The sequence below is a fragment of the Phalaenopsis equestris genome, unplaced genomic scaffold (assembly GCF_001263595.1).
Source record: "Phalaenopsis equestris unplaced genomic scaffold, ASM126359v1 Scaffold000002, whole genome shotgun sequence".
Taxonomy (NCBI): Eukaryota; Viridiplantae; Streptophyta; class Magnoliopsida; order Asparagales; family Orchidaceae; genus Phalaenopsis; species Phalaenopsis equestris.
The window spans coordinates 45,140,049-45,158,515 of NW_018164444.1; the positions used below are offsets into that span (position 1 = coordinate 45,140,049).

At 35.9% G+C, this 18,467-nt stretch overlaps 1 protein-coding gene across 1 annotated transcript in view; it reads left to right on the forward strand.

Annotated features, from left to right (window-relative positions):
- LOC110024942 (zinc finger CCCH domain-containing protein 4-like) overlaps positions 1-18,467 on the forward strand; it is a 110,926-nt gene that overhangs the window by 76,247 nt on the left and 16,212 nt on the right. Inside the window, 2 exon segments of the mRNA XM_020725144.1 lie at positions 6,740-6,886; positions 6,960-7,140. Of these exon segments, the coding sequence (XP_020580803.1) occupies positions 6,740-6,886; positions 6,960-7,140 (328 nt within the window).

Consider the following 18,467-nt stretch of genomic DNA (forward strand, 5'->3'; position numbering starts at 1 on the left):
CCCGCCACTCAACTAGAAGGGTGTCCTATCGAACCTAACTCAGGAGTGTACTCCTTAGCCTAAACAGGTGATTAACAGGTGGACAACTAATGTTTAAAATGTATTTAAAATTTATATTTTCCGCATGCACATAGGTTTTAAACATGCAAAAAGTGGGCTGTATCAATTTTGTTTGTAACGAAAAATATATTTTTATTTTAGAAGGTGTATTTGTTCTTATCAAATTTGTTTTTATCATTTTAGAAAAATAGTTGTCCACGAGTCGATCACGTTTTCGGACATAAGACTACCAACAACCTAAGAAAGTTTGGGTCAACTCTCGCTAGTCGTGTGTCGGTGAATGATTCTATCATTATACAGCTCACCGGGTTCCTGAGTCGGATCCTGATGGGTTCCTGAATATGATTTCGATGTCGTAGGATGACATATCATTATGCTCTATCTCCGGTGTGCCTTTGTCATCACCGCCGTAAGACCTAAAACAAAACTAACCTACTTGCGACATTGCTTGATGGTTTCACGTATAACAAAAAACTATACGTGGACACTTATGTATCAGACATAAGCATCAAAAACTGAACCAAGAAGCAAGGAAAAAAAACAAAAATGGGGTGAGAGAGAGGAGGGATTGATTCACCTAAAACATCGAAAAAAACGAAGGATGAATCAGCTCTCAAAACTCGTGACGAAAAGACCTGAAAAGGAAAGCCCAAAGATCCTTGAATCAATTCAGGTTAGGTTCGATAAGTGGATCAACCCAGGTCAAAACTCGCCACAGGGTATCATTTTCTCACGTTTTCATAAGTGGATCAACCCAGGTCAAAATGACCTCCTAACGCCAGTATCCAAACCCCAAAGGTATTTTTTATGAAATTAATTTTTTCCAACCAAATGCTTTTCCAAAATGAGACTTAGAAATCTCTCAAACTTCATAAAAAGAAAATAACTCGGAGAACACCACCACTAGTATTCCCAAACCCATGCAAAAATCAGGATCTTCCAACTTCCAAATTAATCAATGGCCTCATATATCAAATAAGTATAAAATCTTCCCATAGAACCAAATAAATGCTCACGGCCGGAGTCAATAGAGGAGAGTATAGCCACCAAGACTTTTGGTCATGACAAAACAGGGCCAAAGAGACTCGCGGCCAAGGCAACCCAAGGCACAGAAGGAGTGGAGGCTCACGGCTAAGGCAACCCAAGACCAAAAGAGGCTCACGACCAAGGCAACCCGAGGCACAGAAGAAGAGGATGCTCACGGTTAAGGCAACCCGAATCAATTATATGAAGATATTTGATATAAATAAGAGAGTGAATGGACAAGCCTTCTCAAAGCCTCCAAACCGACTCCAATTTCACCAAGTAGGACATAAGGAAACTGTTCAACCCATTTTTCAATCAGTTCACTTTATAGATAGGGCAAAGACATACATTTTTGGATGACAAACTTGACTCATCAATCAACACTCAAGCCACTTCGTGTAGGAAGAGCCAAACAACCCTGAAGGACTACCAGCAAGCTCACGGGTAGTGGTAGGAACTAAAGCTAGCAAAACCACACTCAAACTACCTCTCGGGTAAGGGCAGAAAAAGGCAACACCGAGCTCCCAACCAGAGTAAAACCAAACCGCAACTAAGGTTCAAACCCAAGCCATAACAAAAGGGTAGAAAACACTTCCATGCCTTCAAGACATAAAAATGCAATGCCACCATATATTTTGGATGAGTATAGCTATGGAACTTTTCCAAATCAAAATAAGTTCCCCCACATTATGTGCTTTCAAGCCAAATATGATCGTAAGATGCCAAAATTGAGTCAACCCAAGCCAAAATCGAGCCAGCAGGGGCCAAAGAAAATAGAACCGAACCCTTCCACAGCTATTGAGCAGGGGCAGGAATGAACACCACAACAGACTCTCGGGTAGGAGCTAAGACAAGCAAACCGAGCTCCCAAATCAAGCCAAAACCGAGCCTAGCAGGGCTAAAACAGGACCCAAGCATCGATATAAACTCAAGCTTTAACAGAAATTAAAGTTCCGGCTACTTCAAGGTGAAACCGATCCATTTAGAATCGAAGGAACAGTTCACATGCTTTCTGAAACATCAAGATATAGAGCCAACATATGTCTTAAACAAGAGCAACAATATAGAGTATATTTAGATTTCAAGAATGAAACAACTTCCAATAAAAGCTCAAACAAAATGATACCTCATGAGGTGCTAAACCCAGCCACCAAAACAAGTTACAAGACTTGTTGAATTATATAAATCTTCTCATAACATGTATTTTAAGCAAGGAAGAGTCATAAGAAGCCGAAACCGAGCCCCCAAACATGCATGAAAGGCCAAATAATCTCTCCAATATCTCATGCTAAGATCGGAAGATAAGAATAGATAAAAAACCTCATAATACATATCCAAACATGCTTGCAAGAGGAGCCAACATCAGCTCAAAGCTACATTTACAATTATTCCAACTTGTTTTTGAACAAAAAGAGAAAAGATGAGCTAGCATCGTCTCAAAGCCACATTTCAACCTTCTTATTCACAGTAATAAAAATATGTCATAGTTTCATCTCAAGCAAGCAGAGAAAAGAGTACTTATATCATGCTATATTTCCACCATTTTTAAGCAAGTAATCAAGTCCAATCCCTAGAACATGCTCATGCTTCCATCTCTAGACGCTGGAGTAACATGCCTTTCAAAAATATAAGTGCAACACTAAGCTAACATGCCACATTATCCATTGCACCAAGCTAACAGAGACTCGGCAGAGAGCAAAACCGAAAAGAGGACAGGCGCAAAAGGGTAAAAGTACCTCCTCGAAGCAAAAAAGAAAATAACACAGGAACTTTAAAGGCACCCCCCAACTTCAATTCCTCTTCCAACAGCAAGAGGAAACCAATTCAAGCACCATAAAGTTAAAGAAGTGAGAAAAGAAAATGACAGAATTTTTTTTCCTTAGAGATTTTCGGCATTACTTTTTAGGTCTCCCCCAATGGGGTAAATATATCTATCAGGGAGAAGAAGAGCTCGCTTAAACTCACGCACCGCAGACCAGAGGCGAGGGAAACGGGAAAAATGGACGCTTTGCGACAAAGAGAGTAGAGAACAGAGGATGCGATCCTCGCAGAAGATAAGATCCTTGAAAATGACAAGGGGATGGGTCGTCTGCGAGATTGTCTCGTGTGTGAGAGGAACGAGCGCGGGAGCGAGACTCCAACGACACGAAGAAGTGGGCTAGGCGAAACCGAGCGAACCACGGCTAGGGCAGAGGTCCACGAGCGCGAGAGAAAGAAACGAGAGGGGAAAATGAAATTAAGTTAAGGGTTTTTAATATAAGTTATTAATTATAATAATAATAATAATAATAAAATATTATTTATTATTATAATTAATATTTAAATATATATTTTCTCCAAGACGCGCCGTCACAATGAAACGAATGTCCCTCCTAGGCAAAATCAATGTTCCGAACGCATCGGCGCAGTACGTTTTGTCATCCAGAGTCGTCCGGGCAACCTCGTCGTCGATCGGGTCAAAAACGCGTCGCGGTCCGAATCCTATCAAAATTTCAGTATGAGTTCAATCAAACAGGACGATGTAGAGGACGACGGCGTCAAATCAACGAGTACAGTCAATCTTAAAGCCGACAGTCATATAGGAATACTCTCTGAGTTCCTTCAGAGTAGCCTTACCTGCTAAGCAATAACGGTCAAAACTACTATATGAAACGTCAAGTCTAGAGAAGAAAAATTCAAAATTGCTAACGGGGAGAGCTCCTTCACTAGTTTTCTAGGAGTAGTCGACATAAAGGTCCTAAGGCTAGATCCTAGGCTTCTAAGGAGGGGAAAACTGCACATCGATCGAAAGTGGGGTAAACAATATTATATATATATATAAGAGTTTAGTTTTTTTGCTTCAATTTTGTCTTCGATCTCTTTTTCCTTGCTCGGGGTGTATTCGAGTATAGGTCAGCTATATCGTATTCCAAGGTGGTGGTTATCTCCGCATACTTCCTCCCATGTTCCCCTCCCTTCCATGCTTTTTTATATGCTGTAGCTCCCTCCCATCACCTTCTTTGCTGCTATCACCCCTTCTTATTCCCCTGACCAGCTTGCTATTGCCCTCCTTGTGTCTCTCTTCCCTTCCTTGCACCTTTCTCACTGCCGTCGCTCCCGACTCACTGCTTGCTTGCTGCCGCCACTTCCTGCACCACCCCCAGCTTGCTGCAGCCTTTCATAAGGCCTCTTGTCGCTGCTTAGCGTACTGTCATGTCATCGGGTAGCCCTTCGACTTGTACTTCCCTAGCCACTGCCACCTTCCCACCTCACCCTAGCGGGGTATTTGTATTTGTGTTGTGTTTTTTCTATTTAAAGTGTCGTTGATTGTAATCTTATTTGCTTTTGTTATTTGCTTCTCAATTGACTTTTAGGTTTACTCCAATATCATTTGGTAATAGAGCTAGCCTAACCCTAGACTTATCCTATGGTTTCTAGCATTCACAATAACACAAACATACCTTCACCACCCCCCGCCCAAAAAAAAAAAAAAAAATCTTTTATGTTCCCATTCCTATACCCTCTCCCACTTTCACTCCTACACATCTAAACCCTAACTATGCCACCAAGGAGACATGCTAGAATTTACCCGGGAAGAGATGCAACGAGATGTCTCTCTTCTTTAATAGAGGCTTGTGAAGATCGATGAAGGGACAAGAAAATTGCCCTCGATCGTGAATTAGAGAGTTGAAGAAAAGAAAGAGATGAAAATGAGAACCCCATCCATTGGGTGGGCTTTAGTGATGAGGAGATCGGCCTTGTTGCTTCGGAATTCATTACCGAAGACGACCGAAAGAGGAGGTTATGCAAAGCAAAATTAAAGTGAATCTACTGGAGTTTGGAGGGATGAATTCATATGATTTTATCGAATAAGTGCAGTCGGTTGAGAGAATATTCGAGTGCAAAGAAATGACATAAGACATGAGGGTGAATCTCGCGGCCATCAAATTGAAAAAGAGCGTTTTATTGTGGTGGGAAAATTTTCAGAGGCAAAGAAAAAGAGAAATAATAGTATTACCAAGTGGAAATAGACGAGGAAGGAGATGCAGAGGAAATACTTACCTCTTCACTGCCGTCAGAATATGGTTCTAAGGCTCCATCACCTACAGCAGAGAGACCTATTATTGGAGGAATTCAGGTCATAGTTTGACTAGTTGTGTATAGGGGTGATGTATGGTAGAAAAATATTTTTGGGTAGAAATAGGGTTCGATACTGGAGAAGTTCGGTAACCCTAGGATAGGACTCGGCTTAGGCTTGCTCGGATACTAAATGATACCGGAGTTGATCGAAACAACAATAGACAAACAAATATTCTTACTTATAAGTAAAAACACTTTTACAATGACTCACTGAAAGGAAAATAATGACAACACAACACTCACTCAACTAGGATTTTATGCCAAGGTGTTGGTGGGTGGTTATGCATGAATGGGAGGTGGCAGTTGGGACTTTGGTGGTGGCAATAGGCAAGGTTGGGGGTGGTTGGGGGGTGGGTGGGGGGGGGGTGGGTGGGGAAGCTTGCGGTATCGGTGGCGGAACAGGGCTGCCTGTTCTGGGCGGCCGGACTGTTGGATTAGAGTTGAGAAAGGGTGGCTGTTGCTGTAGTAGGATGGGCTGTTTGGGGTTGGCAACAACAAGGTGGAGAGGTGGAAAGTAAGACGACAACAACAGAGATGAGTAAAGGTGGCAGGAATTGTTGGATAGGCTGGGAAGAGGGTTTGGTGGTTGTAGAAGACAACAAAGCTGCTTACCTTGGGTGGGCTGCAGCGATTACAGTGATGGTAGCAACGGAAGGGAGGCTGCAAAGGATGGGAATGTATGGGATAAATAGTCCCGCACGAGATACAGTCGGAGAACTACCCGATCTTGGGAGCAAGTCACCGTATCGGAATGAGATATGACTCGAGCACCACCTGTTCAGGATATAGCCCTAGAAGGGAAAACATGGAAGTTGACGGTTGTCCAGACAAGAACACTAGGAAAGAACATCCTTAAAAGACGAAAACAATATATTTATAGGTTTAGGATAAATAGGAGTGAACCAAATTCCAAAATAGAAGGGAAATCCACGTAGAAGGGTCGACTGTACCTCCTGGACCGGTCCAAGCCATAATCTCCTGCTACGGTTTGTGGTACTATGGCAGGATTTGGAAACGCGTTTCGATACTGGAGCAAGGAATGCGGCAGGGTTTTCTGCGGGAAGCTCCTGTGTCAATATCTTTGAAAGATGTGTTGCTGATTGACTTCTCAAACTCCAGCAGGACATCATATACATGTGTTGCAGTTTGATTTCTTCCATTCTTTATTATAGAGTAGTAATCCAAAGTTACCGGTTCTTTTCGACATAGGTACTGATTTGCTATAGTTATGAAGTTTGAGCTTCATTTTTACAATATTTTCTCTCACTTTAAAAATTTTGAATTCTTCACTTGTATAAGGTGAATGCATGTGGAAAGGATGTGAAATTTTCAAAATGTTTTCTTATGCAAACTTCTATGAAATAAATGGCTAACAAAGTGCTAATTCTATCTTCTGTCCATAATTTCTATCTTGGCTAGAGAATAAGTTCCCAGGCATTTGGGATTGTCATTAATGGATTTCCTCTCTCAAAAAAAAATTTTGTTTTCATTACAGTCTGACAGTTCTTGATAAATTTCTCATGATACGTCACAGGTGATACTTGCCACAAATATTGCTGAATCATCAGTCACTATTCCAGGTGTTGCATTTGTCATTGACTCATGCAGATCCTTACAAGTGTTTTGGGATTCTAATAGAAAAATGGATTCTACTGAGCTTGTTTGGGTTTCAAAATCTCAGGTATTCATGGTTTTGTGTGATTTGATTTATTTCTTTGAACTCTTTTCAAATGTTTGCTAGGAATTTTTCGTAGGCTGAACAACGCAAAGGTAGAACCGGCCGAACTTGTGATGGTTCGATTTATCGTCTGGTCACAGGATCATTTTACAACCAACTGAAAGATCATGACTTTCCAGCAATTTTAAGATTATCATTGAGACAACAAGTGCTAATGATTTTTTGTGCAGAATCTAAAGTTATCAATGATCCAAAAGGTATAATTTGTTATGCTCTATTGGTTTTGAAGTTTGTCAATTTTCATTTTTTTCTGCTTACTCGGCTATTAATTGATGAAATGTTTGTCTACTCTATGTTGTAATTCTGAATATACTTAGAAATGCTAATGCCTACCTATTTGTCCATGCCTTGCATTGCACCTTCATTTTTGTATTTGCTTATTTAAAAAGTCTTTTTCATTTTTCCAAGGTGCATGATTTATGCATACATTGTCTTGTGCTACATTTTTGTGATTTTGTTGTGATATTTTTTTTCCAGTTCAACTGTTCATCTTTTGGTCACATTTGAACATTTTTGGTTCATTTATTCTATATATATTTTTATTGACAGTTCCTTATCAAAATTATCATGTAGAAGGGTATAAAATAGGTAATATGATTAGAAGGTACATAAAAAATTTACTGAAGAGGTGATATGATTTGAATTTATAAAAAGGGATTCACATAATTAATACATCCATTAGTTCTCTTTTGCATTGATTGATTAAGATTCTTAAAGCTCATATTATAGTTCTATACTATTGTAATGAAACTGAATATCTTTGATTTCTTAAAACAAAGAACGCGATGATTGAGATTGTAACAATCATTACATGCACAATGTTCGCTATTTTTTTTAGTTGATGTAATTTCCCATATGGGAAAAATGGAATTGAGCTAATTAATGCTAGTTCAATCAAACTGACTTTAATCATTTCACTATTATGAGGAGAGGTAAAAGAGGAACCATGCGACATAGAGAGTGTAGGAGAAGTAGAGACCGTTGATGCGATGGGTGGAACCAAAAGATTGAGAGTAGTGATGCATTCGACTTAAGAACTTAAGCGACGAGGCTAGGTTGAGTCATGCATGAGAATGTAAATGGGCAATCAAAATCGATGAGTGGCATGAACTATGAGGAAGCTCGAGTGACGTACAAACTAATGACCTCAAGCGAGTAGTATGTGGGCAATCAATGTACATGCAAGTGTCATGTGGGCCTATGCGAGAAATGGCATCAAAAGGGAGAGAGGGTGAGCGTGAGAATGTACGAAGTCGAGAATACGAGGTGTTCTTGTGAGTGAGTAGGGTAGTTGACCGAGCAAGGAGTAAGAGGGAGATTGTGATTAGACGGAGATAACATATAACTAGTGAATTATTAATGACAACTTAAGGCAAGGGTTTTATTTTAAATGAAGTTTTATTTGAGTTTTAGTGTAATTTTAAATATATTTGTCCACTGAGTTGTGATTGACAAAGATTTAAATTTGTATGTTGAATTATTTTGATAGAAAATGAGCGGTAGAAGAGACACCGTCATAGAAGGCATGGCCAGACAATTGAATGATAATTCCACTCTCAAACTGGGCCATAGATGTTATAAAGACCCAACTTGATATTCAAATCAATGAAGCTACCTAGATGTTGAGCTTTCTGGAAGACCTCAATGACTTGAAGATGAGTTGAATTATAGATTAATAAATAACACATTGTTGATCTTCTCACAGATAAAATATCTATAAATCTCAATGTTTTTGGTGTCATGATTCACATGATTATTTGCAATACTAATAAAAGTTTGGTTGTCACAAAACACCTTTACGAGATTAATTGTGTAGTATCCCAACTCATTTAGTAACTTTTGTATCCACATTTCTTCACAGATTCACAAAGCAAGTGCCTGATAGTCAAATTCTGCATTGTTTCTAGAGACCACTGCTTGCTTCTTGCACCTTCATGTGACAAGATTTTCTCATACTTAAGAACAATACCCATAAGTGGATTTTTTGGCTGTGAGTTCTCCGACCCAATTAGTATTAGCGTAAACCTTTATCTCCTATTGTCTAATTTGCTAAGATACCTCAATATTTAATAAATCATCTTCAGTTGTTTTTTGTTTAGATTGTTCATATGTTGACTCACAATACCAACAGAGTAAACGATATTGGGTTTAGTGCGTAAAATTTAGTTAAGTTTACCCACCTTTCTCTGGTATTTATCTTTTTCCACTGGTTTTTTATCGCCCTCTGAATATAACTTTTGTTGAAATTCATGAGTCCCAGTAGGTCTACACCCCAACATTTTTGTTACTTTTGATAGATGTTGGATGTACTTTTTTTTTGGATATCACAATTCTTATTTTTAACTTGGCTACTTCCACGCTCAAAAAATTTCTTCTTGCTCCTAGATCTTTAATTTTAAATTTAGTGACAAGAAACTCTTTAATCTTCTCGATCCCTTTTCATCACCTATCAAAATCATATCATCTACATAGACAATAAATGCAGTTTTTATAGCTCTGTGTTTGCTTTATGAATAGTGTATGATTAGTTTAGCTTTGGATATATACCCATTAGATTTCATGGTCTTGGCAAACTTGTCAAATCAAGCCATGCAGTAGCAGCGCCGACATTGGAAGCAGGTAATCCCTTACCTTTTCTCCTTCCTTCACTAATACGAACTCGTCGACATCATCGTCTTCATCTTCATCTCACTATCACTTGCCCTAAACACATGTAATTTCCTTCTCCTTAGCTTATTTCTTGCATGCACTTTGGCTAAGTTTTTCGTTGCCTCCTTTTCTTTATTATCTTTTTCTTTTCTTCACTCCGCCTCTTCCTTTCTTTGCTCTCGACTTTTGTATTGTCATTTTTCCATTTGTTCAAGTCGGTCGCTTGGCTTTTATCACAGAACCATCAATATAGTGTTCGAACCGATCAATCCACTCAACCCATCCCTTAGATAAAAATTTTAATTTTAAATAGTTATTATTATTGTTTTGTACAATTATAATAATCTCCCATCCTTATAAAAATTTCGTGATCGAAATTCATGAACATCACATCAGCTAATTATTATGTAGATGAAATATAAAGTGATAATAAAATTCTATTTCTTGTTAAGTCATAATTAAAGCATATGAGATAAATTCAACATTTAACGTTGTTCAACTAAACAATCCCCACACATTTAAAATATGATAACTGGAACAATACTCAAATAACATAGAATACAACACTAATCAAACTCTTCTAGCATCCACATTAGTAGCAAGATGTTCTTCGAGGTCATATTGAGTTAGGGAATAGACTTTTGGTTGAATGTTATGTCTTGATTGCTCTTTAGGAGTCAATACTATCAGTTTCTGTCATTCACTGCTGATCACTTTTAGAAGTAGATCCCTCCTAAAAATTTCTCTAAGTTGAATTCTTTTTTGAGTTAGCATTTGATGTGGATCTCTGATCAGAATTTGGGCAATTCCTTATCTGATTTCCAAACTGTTTGTATAAATAAACATTCATCATGATGCGGATCTCCTTCAAACTAAAGACATTCATCATGATGTTGCTTCCCACATTTAATACATAGCTCTATTTTGTTGTCGTGAGTCTGACTAATAACTATCATCATAAGAATTTATCTTCCTGTTAGACTCTCGAGAATAAACCGTTGTTGTCACTTCTTCCAAACTCTTCCTCTTTGTATGACCTTACCCTTCTTAGGCTGCTGAAAATAAATTTCCACCCTCCTAGATCTCTTCACTAACATTGAATAGCCTTCATTCCCAACTGGTAGTAGTGCATGCTTGATAGAATTCTTCAGTCCAGAAAGAAACTTGTGGCATTTCTCCTTTGCATTTGGAATGAGCTGTGGTGCATGTCTTGAAAGCATATTAATTTTGGCTTTGTACTACATAACTGATCGAACTCCCTGCACCAACATAATAAATTTATATTGCATTTATCTCTTTCCTGACAGTGGTACAAACCAATCTTCGAAAGTTCTCATGAACTCATCTCATTGTAACAAGGGGTTAGGTCAACCACGAAATTTTTTTTTTAATTAACATTGCCACCATCTCTTAGATTTCTCTCTCAAAGGTAAATTTGAAAAATGTAACTCTTCTCTCTCATGGAGAAGACAACATTTCTATAATCTTCCCCACTCTCAATAGCCAGTTCTCAGCACCTGTTGGACTTCCTCTTCTAAAAAAGGCCGGCGGCCTCATATTATGGAAGAGCTTGAAGTAATTATCCGTCGGTGCTCATCTATTGGTAGTAGATCGAGATTGAGAATTATTAATCATCTGCGTTTAAGGCTGTAATCGAATTGAGTCGATTTCAGTATATCATAGTTTGGACTTGGCTTGATATAATTATAAGTTGTTCATGTTCGACTTCAACTTATGTCGAGCTTTCATATATTGTTCTAGTTTGATTTATTTAATCTTTTCAATATTTGTATTTGATTTGTTTATGACAAGTGAACGAGTATTTAAACAAACTAAAAATTCAAATGAGTATTTAGATTTTCATACACAAAATTTAATAAATAATTTTACAAATTTGACCGCAGCTAGTAATTAATTGATTATGAACTCTTAACTCTACAGTGTCTCCCATCTCGTTTCTTTGCATATTGCTCTAAATCCCTCACTTGAGGGATATTTACTATCTGTTTGAGGTAGCTGCAGTTTATTGAATAATCTACTGATAAACTGATTAAAAATAATCTGCTGATAAGCTATGTGTGTTGACTATTAAAAATTTTTATTTTTTTGGAAAAGCCAGACCGCTACCAGAAAGTTGTCATCACATTTAGATAGGTGCGGTGTGAAAATGTTGTTTTCAACGTTTTGAAAACGCATAAGCTGCCAAAACCGCACCAAATAAATTGCCCCAAACGGGGCACAAATATGTCAGGTGTGTTTTTAAAACGCCACTGCACCAAATAAGCTGCCCCAAACGGACCCTTAGTAGAATGATTTGTGTAGAATTTAAGCTTGATTAAATCTAAATACTTATCAAACAACTAAAAATGATAACTTTAAGATCTGCACAAACTTAATATTGAGTAATTGTATATCATATATGATATGAGTTATCATTTAGCTATCAACAAACGAGTTAATAGTTTAGTTCATTAAATTTTATTTAAATAATATATCATATATGATACGAGATATTATCGAGCTTAATAACGAGTATTTAACAAGTTATTAGTTGAACAACAAATGAGTTTGTTCGTGAACATAAATGAACAAGTTTGACTATGTTCATGTTTAATTCATTTAAGCTTCGAGCTTTTAGAAATTGTTTAGGCTTGTATATTTACCAATTTGAACGAACATGTTCGAGTCGAGTTTGAGTTCATCGAGTACATTGGTTCATTTACAACCATTGCTTGGTCATGACATTCATCATATTAGAACATGCATCAATATTGATTGTGGCATTTGAGGTATATCAAATTCAACATTATCATCCTTGTCTTTTTTCCCATCATCCATAATTTTTAAATAATAATAAAATAATTTAATTAGATAATTATCATTATAATTTTTATTATTTATAACTTAATTCAATCATACTAATGACTCTTTCATTAAATTTCAAGTTGGTTAATTTAAACAATTACTGTGATACCGCTTTTGATCGAATCTTAGAATCAATTGAGGAACAGATGGCTTGTCAGTTAAATTAGGTTTCTTGTTATTATATTTCTATCATTAATTGTTTAGTATCTAACTATTAATTGGAAGAGTTACTAAAGAGAACAATTAAATTGAACAAATAAAAGTATTTACCTTTCAAGTTTCCGACCTCATATTTTGTACACATTGGTTCATTTTCTATTTATCTTATTCAAAACCTTAAAACTTGAAATAAATACTAGAGCAACATGAATTATCTAAAGATAACCTGAGAACAATCAAACTTCGAAACTACAACAATCCAAGGAAACGAAAATACTATGCATATTGGTCTTTCATATATCTCTATATGAGATCTTATAACAATCTAATGTATGTGTCATTGACATTTACTCTAATATAAAACTTATATATGTATCAACTTTTAACTTACTTTTACTTTATATCATTAGCATGCACATTTATTCTGGGAGCATCGTCAAAATATAATTTCATACACCCTTGTTCAATATTATTTTGTTTGCACAACGGTTTATAATCTAATTTACACGATTGTCTGAGATGAAAAAGTGTCTACTCGTCCGTGACCGATATTTTCTCTTCGACACAACAGTTAGTGATTTAAATATCAAAATTGTTTGAGGTGGTAGGACAACATCTACACTCGTTGATACACTTGTGTTTTTTCCCTGTACCATAATGTAGTAAACTCCTCTTGACATGCACTTACAAATATTCATATATACATATTTCATTTTTCATGCATACATTCTTTTCTTATAAAATATTTTACGTATATCTACTAATGAATAAATACAAACTTACTAAATCTATAAGTCATGAGATAAACTTTTAATGTACTTATACTAGAATCTACATATCATATAGTAATATTAAATCTTCTTAGAAAAATTATAATGTAGCGATCTCATCTTAGGAAAACTATAATGTAACTATTTAACATGAATAATTTTTCTATCTAACAATATGAAGAATTTGTTATCATATAAATCTCACTGGAACATAGCATAAATGAAAGCAAACATTCATTTAGAAACAATGAAAATTATTAAAATTTAGAAATATAATTACTCACCTTAATTGATGTGGCAATTCACCTAAATTTTTAAATCCTTTGAAGCAGAAGTTTTTCAATTCCTAGTGATATGTAACATAATATTAACATTTATTACATATATTTCTAATTGTTTTGAAAACTAATAAAACCTTAAAAATAACTTATTTTTCAAAGTGATTCACCCGACCTCCTAAATCTCAAAACTTTATATTCCTTAACTCAAAAATTTCCTAATTTGAAATACACTTACAATTAACACTTAGAGAATAAAGTTAAAAATATACATAAAATTCATTGATTAAATTATCATAAAAGTCTAAACTTGCCTTACCAAAATTTGCTCGAATCAATACTCCTTACCACACAATTTTCCATTTACTATATAATTTTAAATTCATAAAACTTTAAATGTTAACATTATAACCTATTTAATCAATTAAATTTATATAATTAAAACTTAAAAAGTCTGATAACTCTCCTCTGAGCTTTGGTCACTAACCATAACCCACACACGCTTGACTTCCATTTTTTTCCTTTTCTTCCTTCAATCTCGGCTCAACCTAACAAAGTGCGCTGGATCCTTCTTTCTTCGATGTCCTTCCTATGGACGCGAGGCCCAACTCAAAACAGTTCTTCCTAAAAGCAAGGGCCACGTGCTCACACTACCTTGTACATGCAACTCCTTCGTTTGCCTCACTCTCCTTAACCTTCCTCTTTCTCTTCTTCTGCTCGGACATGGGACTCATACAAACGAGCCTACTTGTCTTCTTTTTGTTGCAAGAACTTGCTCCTAATAGCTAGGGTTCGCACTGCCCCTCTTTCTCTCTTAGTTCGCGTGTAAGCAATATTGCTGCAAGCCATAATCTTCCTTCTCCCTTACGCGAGACGCACGAGCGCTTACTCTTGCTTTTTCTGCACCCGCTCACCAGTAGTGGTGTCGACACTGTAAGCCGGTAATCCTGCACCTCTTCTCCTTTCTTCACGTGTAGGAACTCCTCGGCGGCATCGTCTTTAACTCTCGAGCGCTTGCCCTAATCGTATGTAATTTTCTTCTCCTTAGCTTGTCACAACCCAACCTAATAATTTAGAATTAACTATGTTAAGAATTACGAGCGGACGGTGAAAATATTTAAATAACTATCCATATATTTATGAAATCTTTCAATATATAAAAGCGCCACTAAAACTCAGTGTAAGAAAATCAAAATATCCAGAACCATTATTTAAAGACTATAAACCAATACTAAGCAGAATATCACTATATGAACTATCATCATAAATACATCGCAGCAGTGGTTTTTCTTTTGTAAACCAAGTCAACCTGTTATACATATCAATCTATAAATTTTCTTTTCCTAAAGAAACTTAAATTCAACAGTAAGTTTGGCTTAGTGAGCAATTCTAATTTTAATATAGATTAAATTATTTTACTAATTCTATGTATGAATGACTAAAAGAAAACGTAATTCAATATCTATAACTTTAAACTTTCACTTTATATTTTTCTCTTCCCGTTTCAGTTTAAGTTTTTACCATTTTAAACATCTTTAAGAGTCATAACATGATTACTATCATACTCGATGATATCCTAAAAAATGTACCCGAATGTACCATAAAAATGTACATGAATGTTTCATTAAAATTATACTCGAAGGTATACTTTTACCATTTTTTTTATCGTGTATGGTTACAACACATTCCCTACTAGTACCATCTTGGAATAATCCTGTATGAATTAAATTTTTACTTAACATTTCATATCAATTAAAATCCTTTAAAAATGTACTTACATATGTCAATTATTTTTCTCCCATCTGTGAAACATTCCTCAAACTTTAAAATTGCAAGACATGGAACAGATAGATATGCAATCGACTCAATTTTCTTTTTATTCTCTTCTTCTTTCCTTGGTTGGGGCATGAACGGTATTCCCCCCTCTCAATCTCTTTGGCTCGAATGAGGGAACGTTGAGAGAGGTGCACGATTTTAATTTCTGCACGGAGACTTCTCTGATCGCTGATAACTATATATTTATTTTATTTATTTATTTATTTATTTATTTGGCTTTATTCTTTTATTTCAGTTATTACATAACTTCTCTCTTGCATGCACTTTGACTAGGTTTTACGTCGCCTCCTTTTCTTCATCATCTTCTCTTCTTCACTCTGCCTCTTCCACTCCTCGCTTTTGACTTCTGTATTTTTGTTTCTCTGTTTGTTCAATTGGATCACTCATTCGAACTGATCCATCAAGTTGACCCATCCTTTAAATAAAAATTTATTTTTATTTAATTATTGTTGTTTTTTATACGATTTTTACAATTTATAAAATATTTTTCTAAAAATAATAGTTAAACAACATATTAAGCTTTAAGAAACTTAGTAAATAATTACTACTTTCTTAATGCATTAAATATTATATGCAAATGTCCAAAATGGATGTACATAAAAATAGCTTGATCATAAAATAATTTTGCCTTTGTTATTTTATAAAATATTTTAGTTAATCATCTTATCAGTTATATTTTTATTTTTATTTAATCATTTTCTTTTTCATTCCTTTTACTTTTAAAAGCCATCTCAGGAGTACCGTAAAATCTTTATTATTTTGTATCATAAAGGCACATCCATTATCATTTGTATCATAAAGATATGCATTTCCCATTTGTATGTTAAAATATACATTTTTTACCATTTTATTTACATTTAACGTGCATTGGTATAATAGCATCCTTTGCTAGTAATATAGAGGGTGACTACTTATAGTCTTAACATTAAAATTTTCATTTCTAGTTATTTCATTCATTTTAAATAATTACTTTCATTTATTTATTTTTTAAATATAGAATAAAAAGTGAGAATTGCAATCATGAAACAATCATTTCATCTTTTTTATTTACTTTTTTAATTTTTAAAGGTGAATTTAATGTATAGGAACATGTGAAACATCTTTAAAATAAAAGAATTAAATTTAGTGCAAATAAAATAATAATTACTCATCTTATCTCCTCAAAGATCTCCTTATAAGCTTAATCGGGCACTTTAATTTCTCTTACCATCACTTATATCAATTAAAAGAGATATATTTTTTTTGAAAAGCCCAAGGGTTGATTTTATTGAAATAAAAAAATACATAAAAGTTATATAAGAGGACTCAATAGAGACACCCTACTCATACGATACTATGTACAGTAATACCCCAACAAACGATATAGATAGACAAAAAAAAACATGTTGAAAGCAAGTAGTTAGAGACGAGTCAGTTTAGTGATGCGTCTTGCTCTAATTTTAAGAGAGAAGCCAGATAACAAGCTTTGAAGTATCATGCCATTGTCAGGAGTAACCAAAGTATCATCCATTAAGTTTGTAAGTTAAAGTGTACCCCCAGCCTTCTTCTTTCGCCGAGAAGTATAAACCTGTCATTCTTTTTCTGAAGACTGACTCATGTGATCCTCGGTCTTATTAGATATTCGAACCGCAGTAAAGGGAAAGACAGTCTTTGCCACAACGATAGATTTCAGTGTATGTGAAGTGTGAATTTTTATCTCTACACCTGATGCTTTATGAATAGGAGTTGTGGGGCTATTCTGATTTTCGTTTTGAACATTATCCCTTATAGTATAGTCAGGAGAAGGGTTCCCCGGGGCAAACACCAACTCCTATCTTGTGGTGATTACCTCCTCAGATTGTCTGTCATCAGGTTTGCTGTGAGCGTGTTCAGGTGCACAACAACAAGTTCTTGCTTTTTATTATTGGTTCTCAACTGTGGGTGCAACTTGAAACTTTTCTTTTGCGGGTGCCCAAACATCTTGCAGTGCTTGCAGTTGTAAAATTTTTGTTTCATAATGATTTTTTGCTAATAATCATTATGAGTAGAGCTAAGTTAGACTTCTTCTACATCTGGTAGTGTAATATCCCTTTCAATCAAAATCCTTGCAATAGAGGGTCTTGAGAAATGAACTGTATGTATGTCTACCTACAAAGGTTTGCAAGCATAGTCCCAATTGCATATAAGGTAGGAAGATCAAAGAAATGTAGCTTGAGTTCAGGTAATGAAAATCAGATAGGTGCAATTGGGGTTTTTGACTGGGAATTGGGGGTATCAGATAGGTGCAATTGGGGTTTTTGACTGGGATCAAAATTAGGGGTCCATTTTAGCAATTTTATATGATTGTCATCGATTGTGATGAATTGTTTGAGAAAATCCTTGTGTAATCATCTTCTATACTCAACTGTATCATAACATTTCTTTCATCGAAAAGATCCACCTGTCAAGCCTCAACTGGTTTGAAATCTTCAAAATTCTTCCAGATAATCTCCATCTTAGGGTGACCTAATTGGAAATTTTCAACTAGTGTAAATTTGTATTTTCCTGCAGGAGTTGAAATTTCAGCATCAGAGAAGAATAATGCTGGTTTGCCCGCCTCTTTCTTTACTTTTTTGATGAAATTGCAATCACACAAGCATTGCAGGAAACAAACTGGCTAGCGCAGCTGCAGACTGTTGTCGACCTGGTTCAATTAGGACAGGTGAAATAGTCGAGCAAGCAGAATAGGCGGAATAGTCGAGCAGAAACGGCGGAACCGTCGAGTGGCGTAGCAGACGAGCACACGAGCAACGCGAAGCAACGAAACCTGCGGGTCAAAGCAATGCAGACGCGAGCCCACGATCTCCTCCGCAGACAACACAACAAACGGGCGCAGTCCGCGAGCTCCTTCGCCAGCCAGAGGACAAGAGGATCAAAACGAGCGAAAAAAAAACCAGACGCTAGAATTCTCCATGAGTGGAAGCCCTAGCAGAGCGAAAACAGACCCAT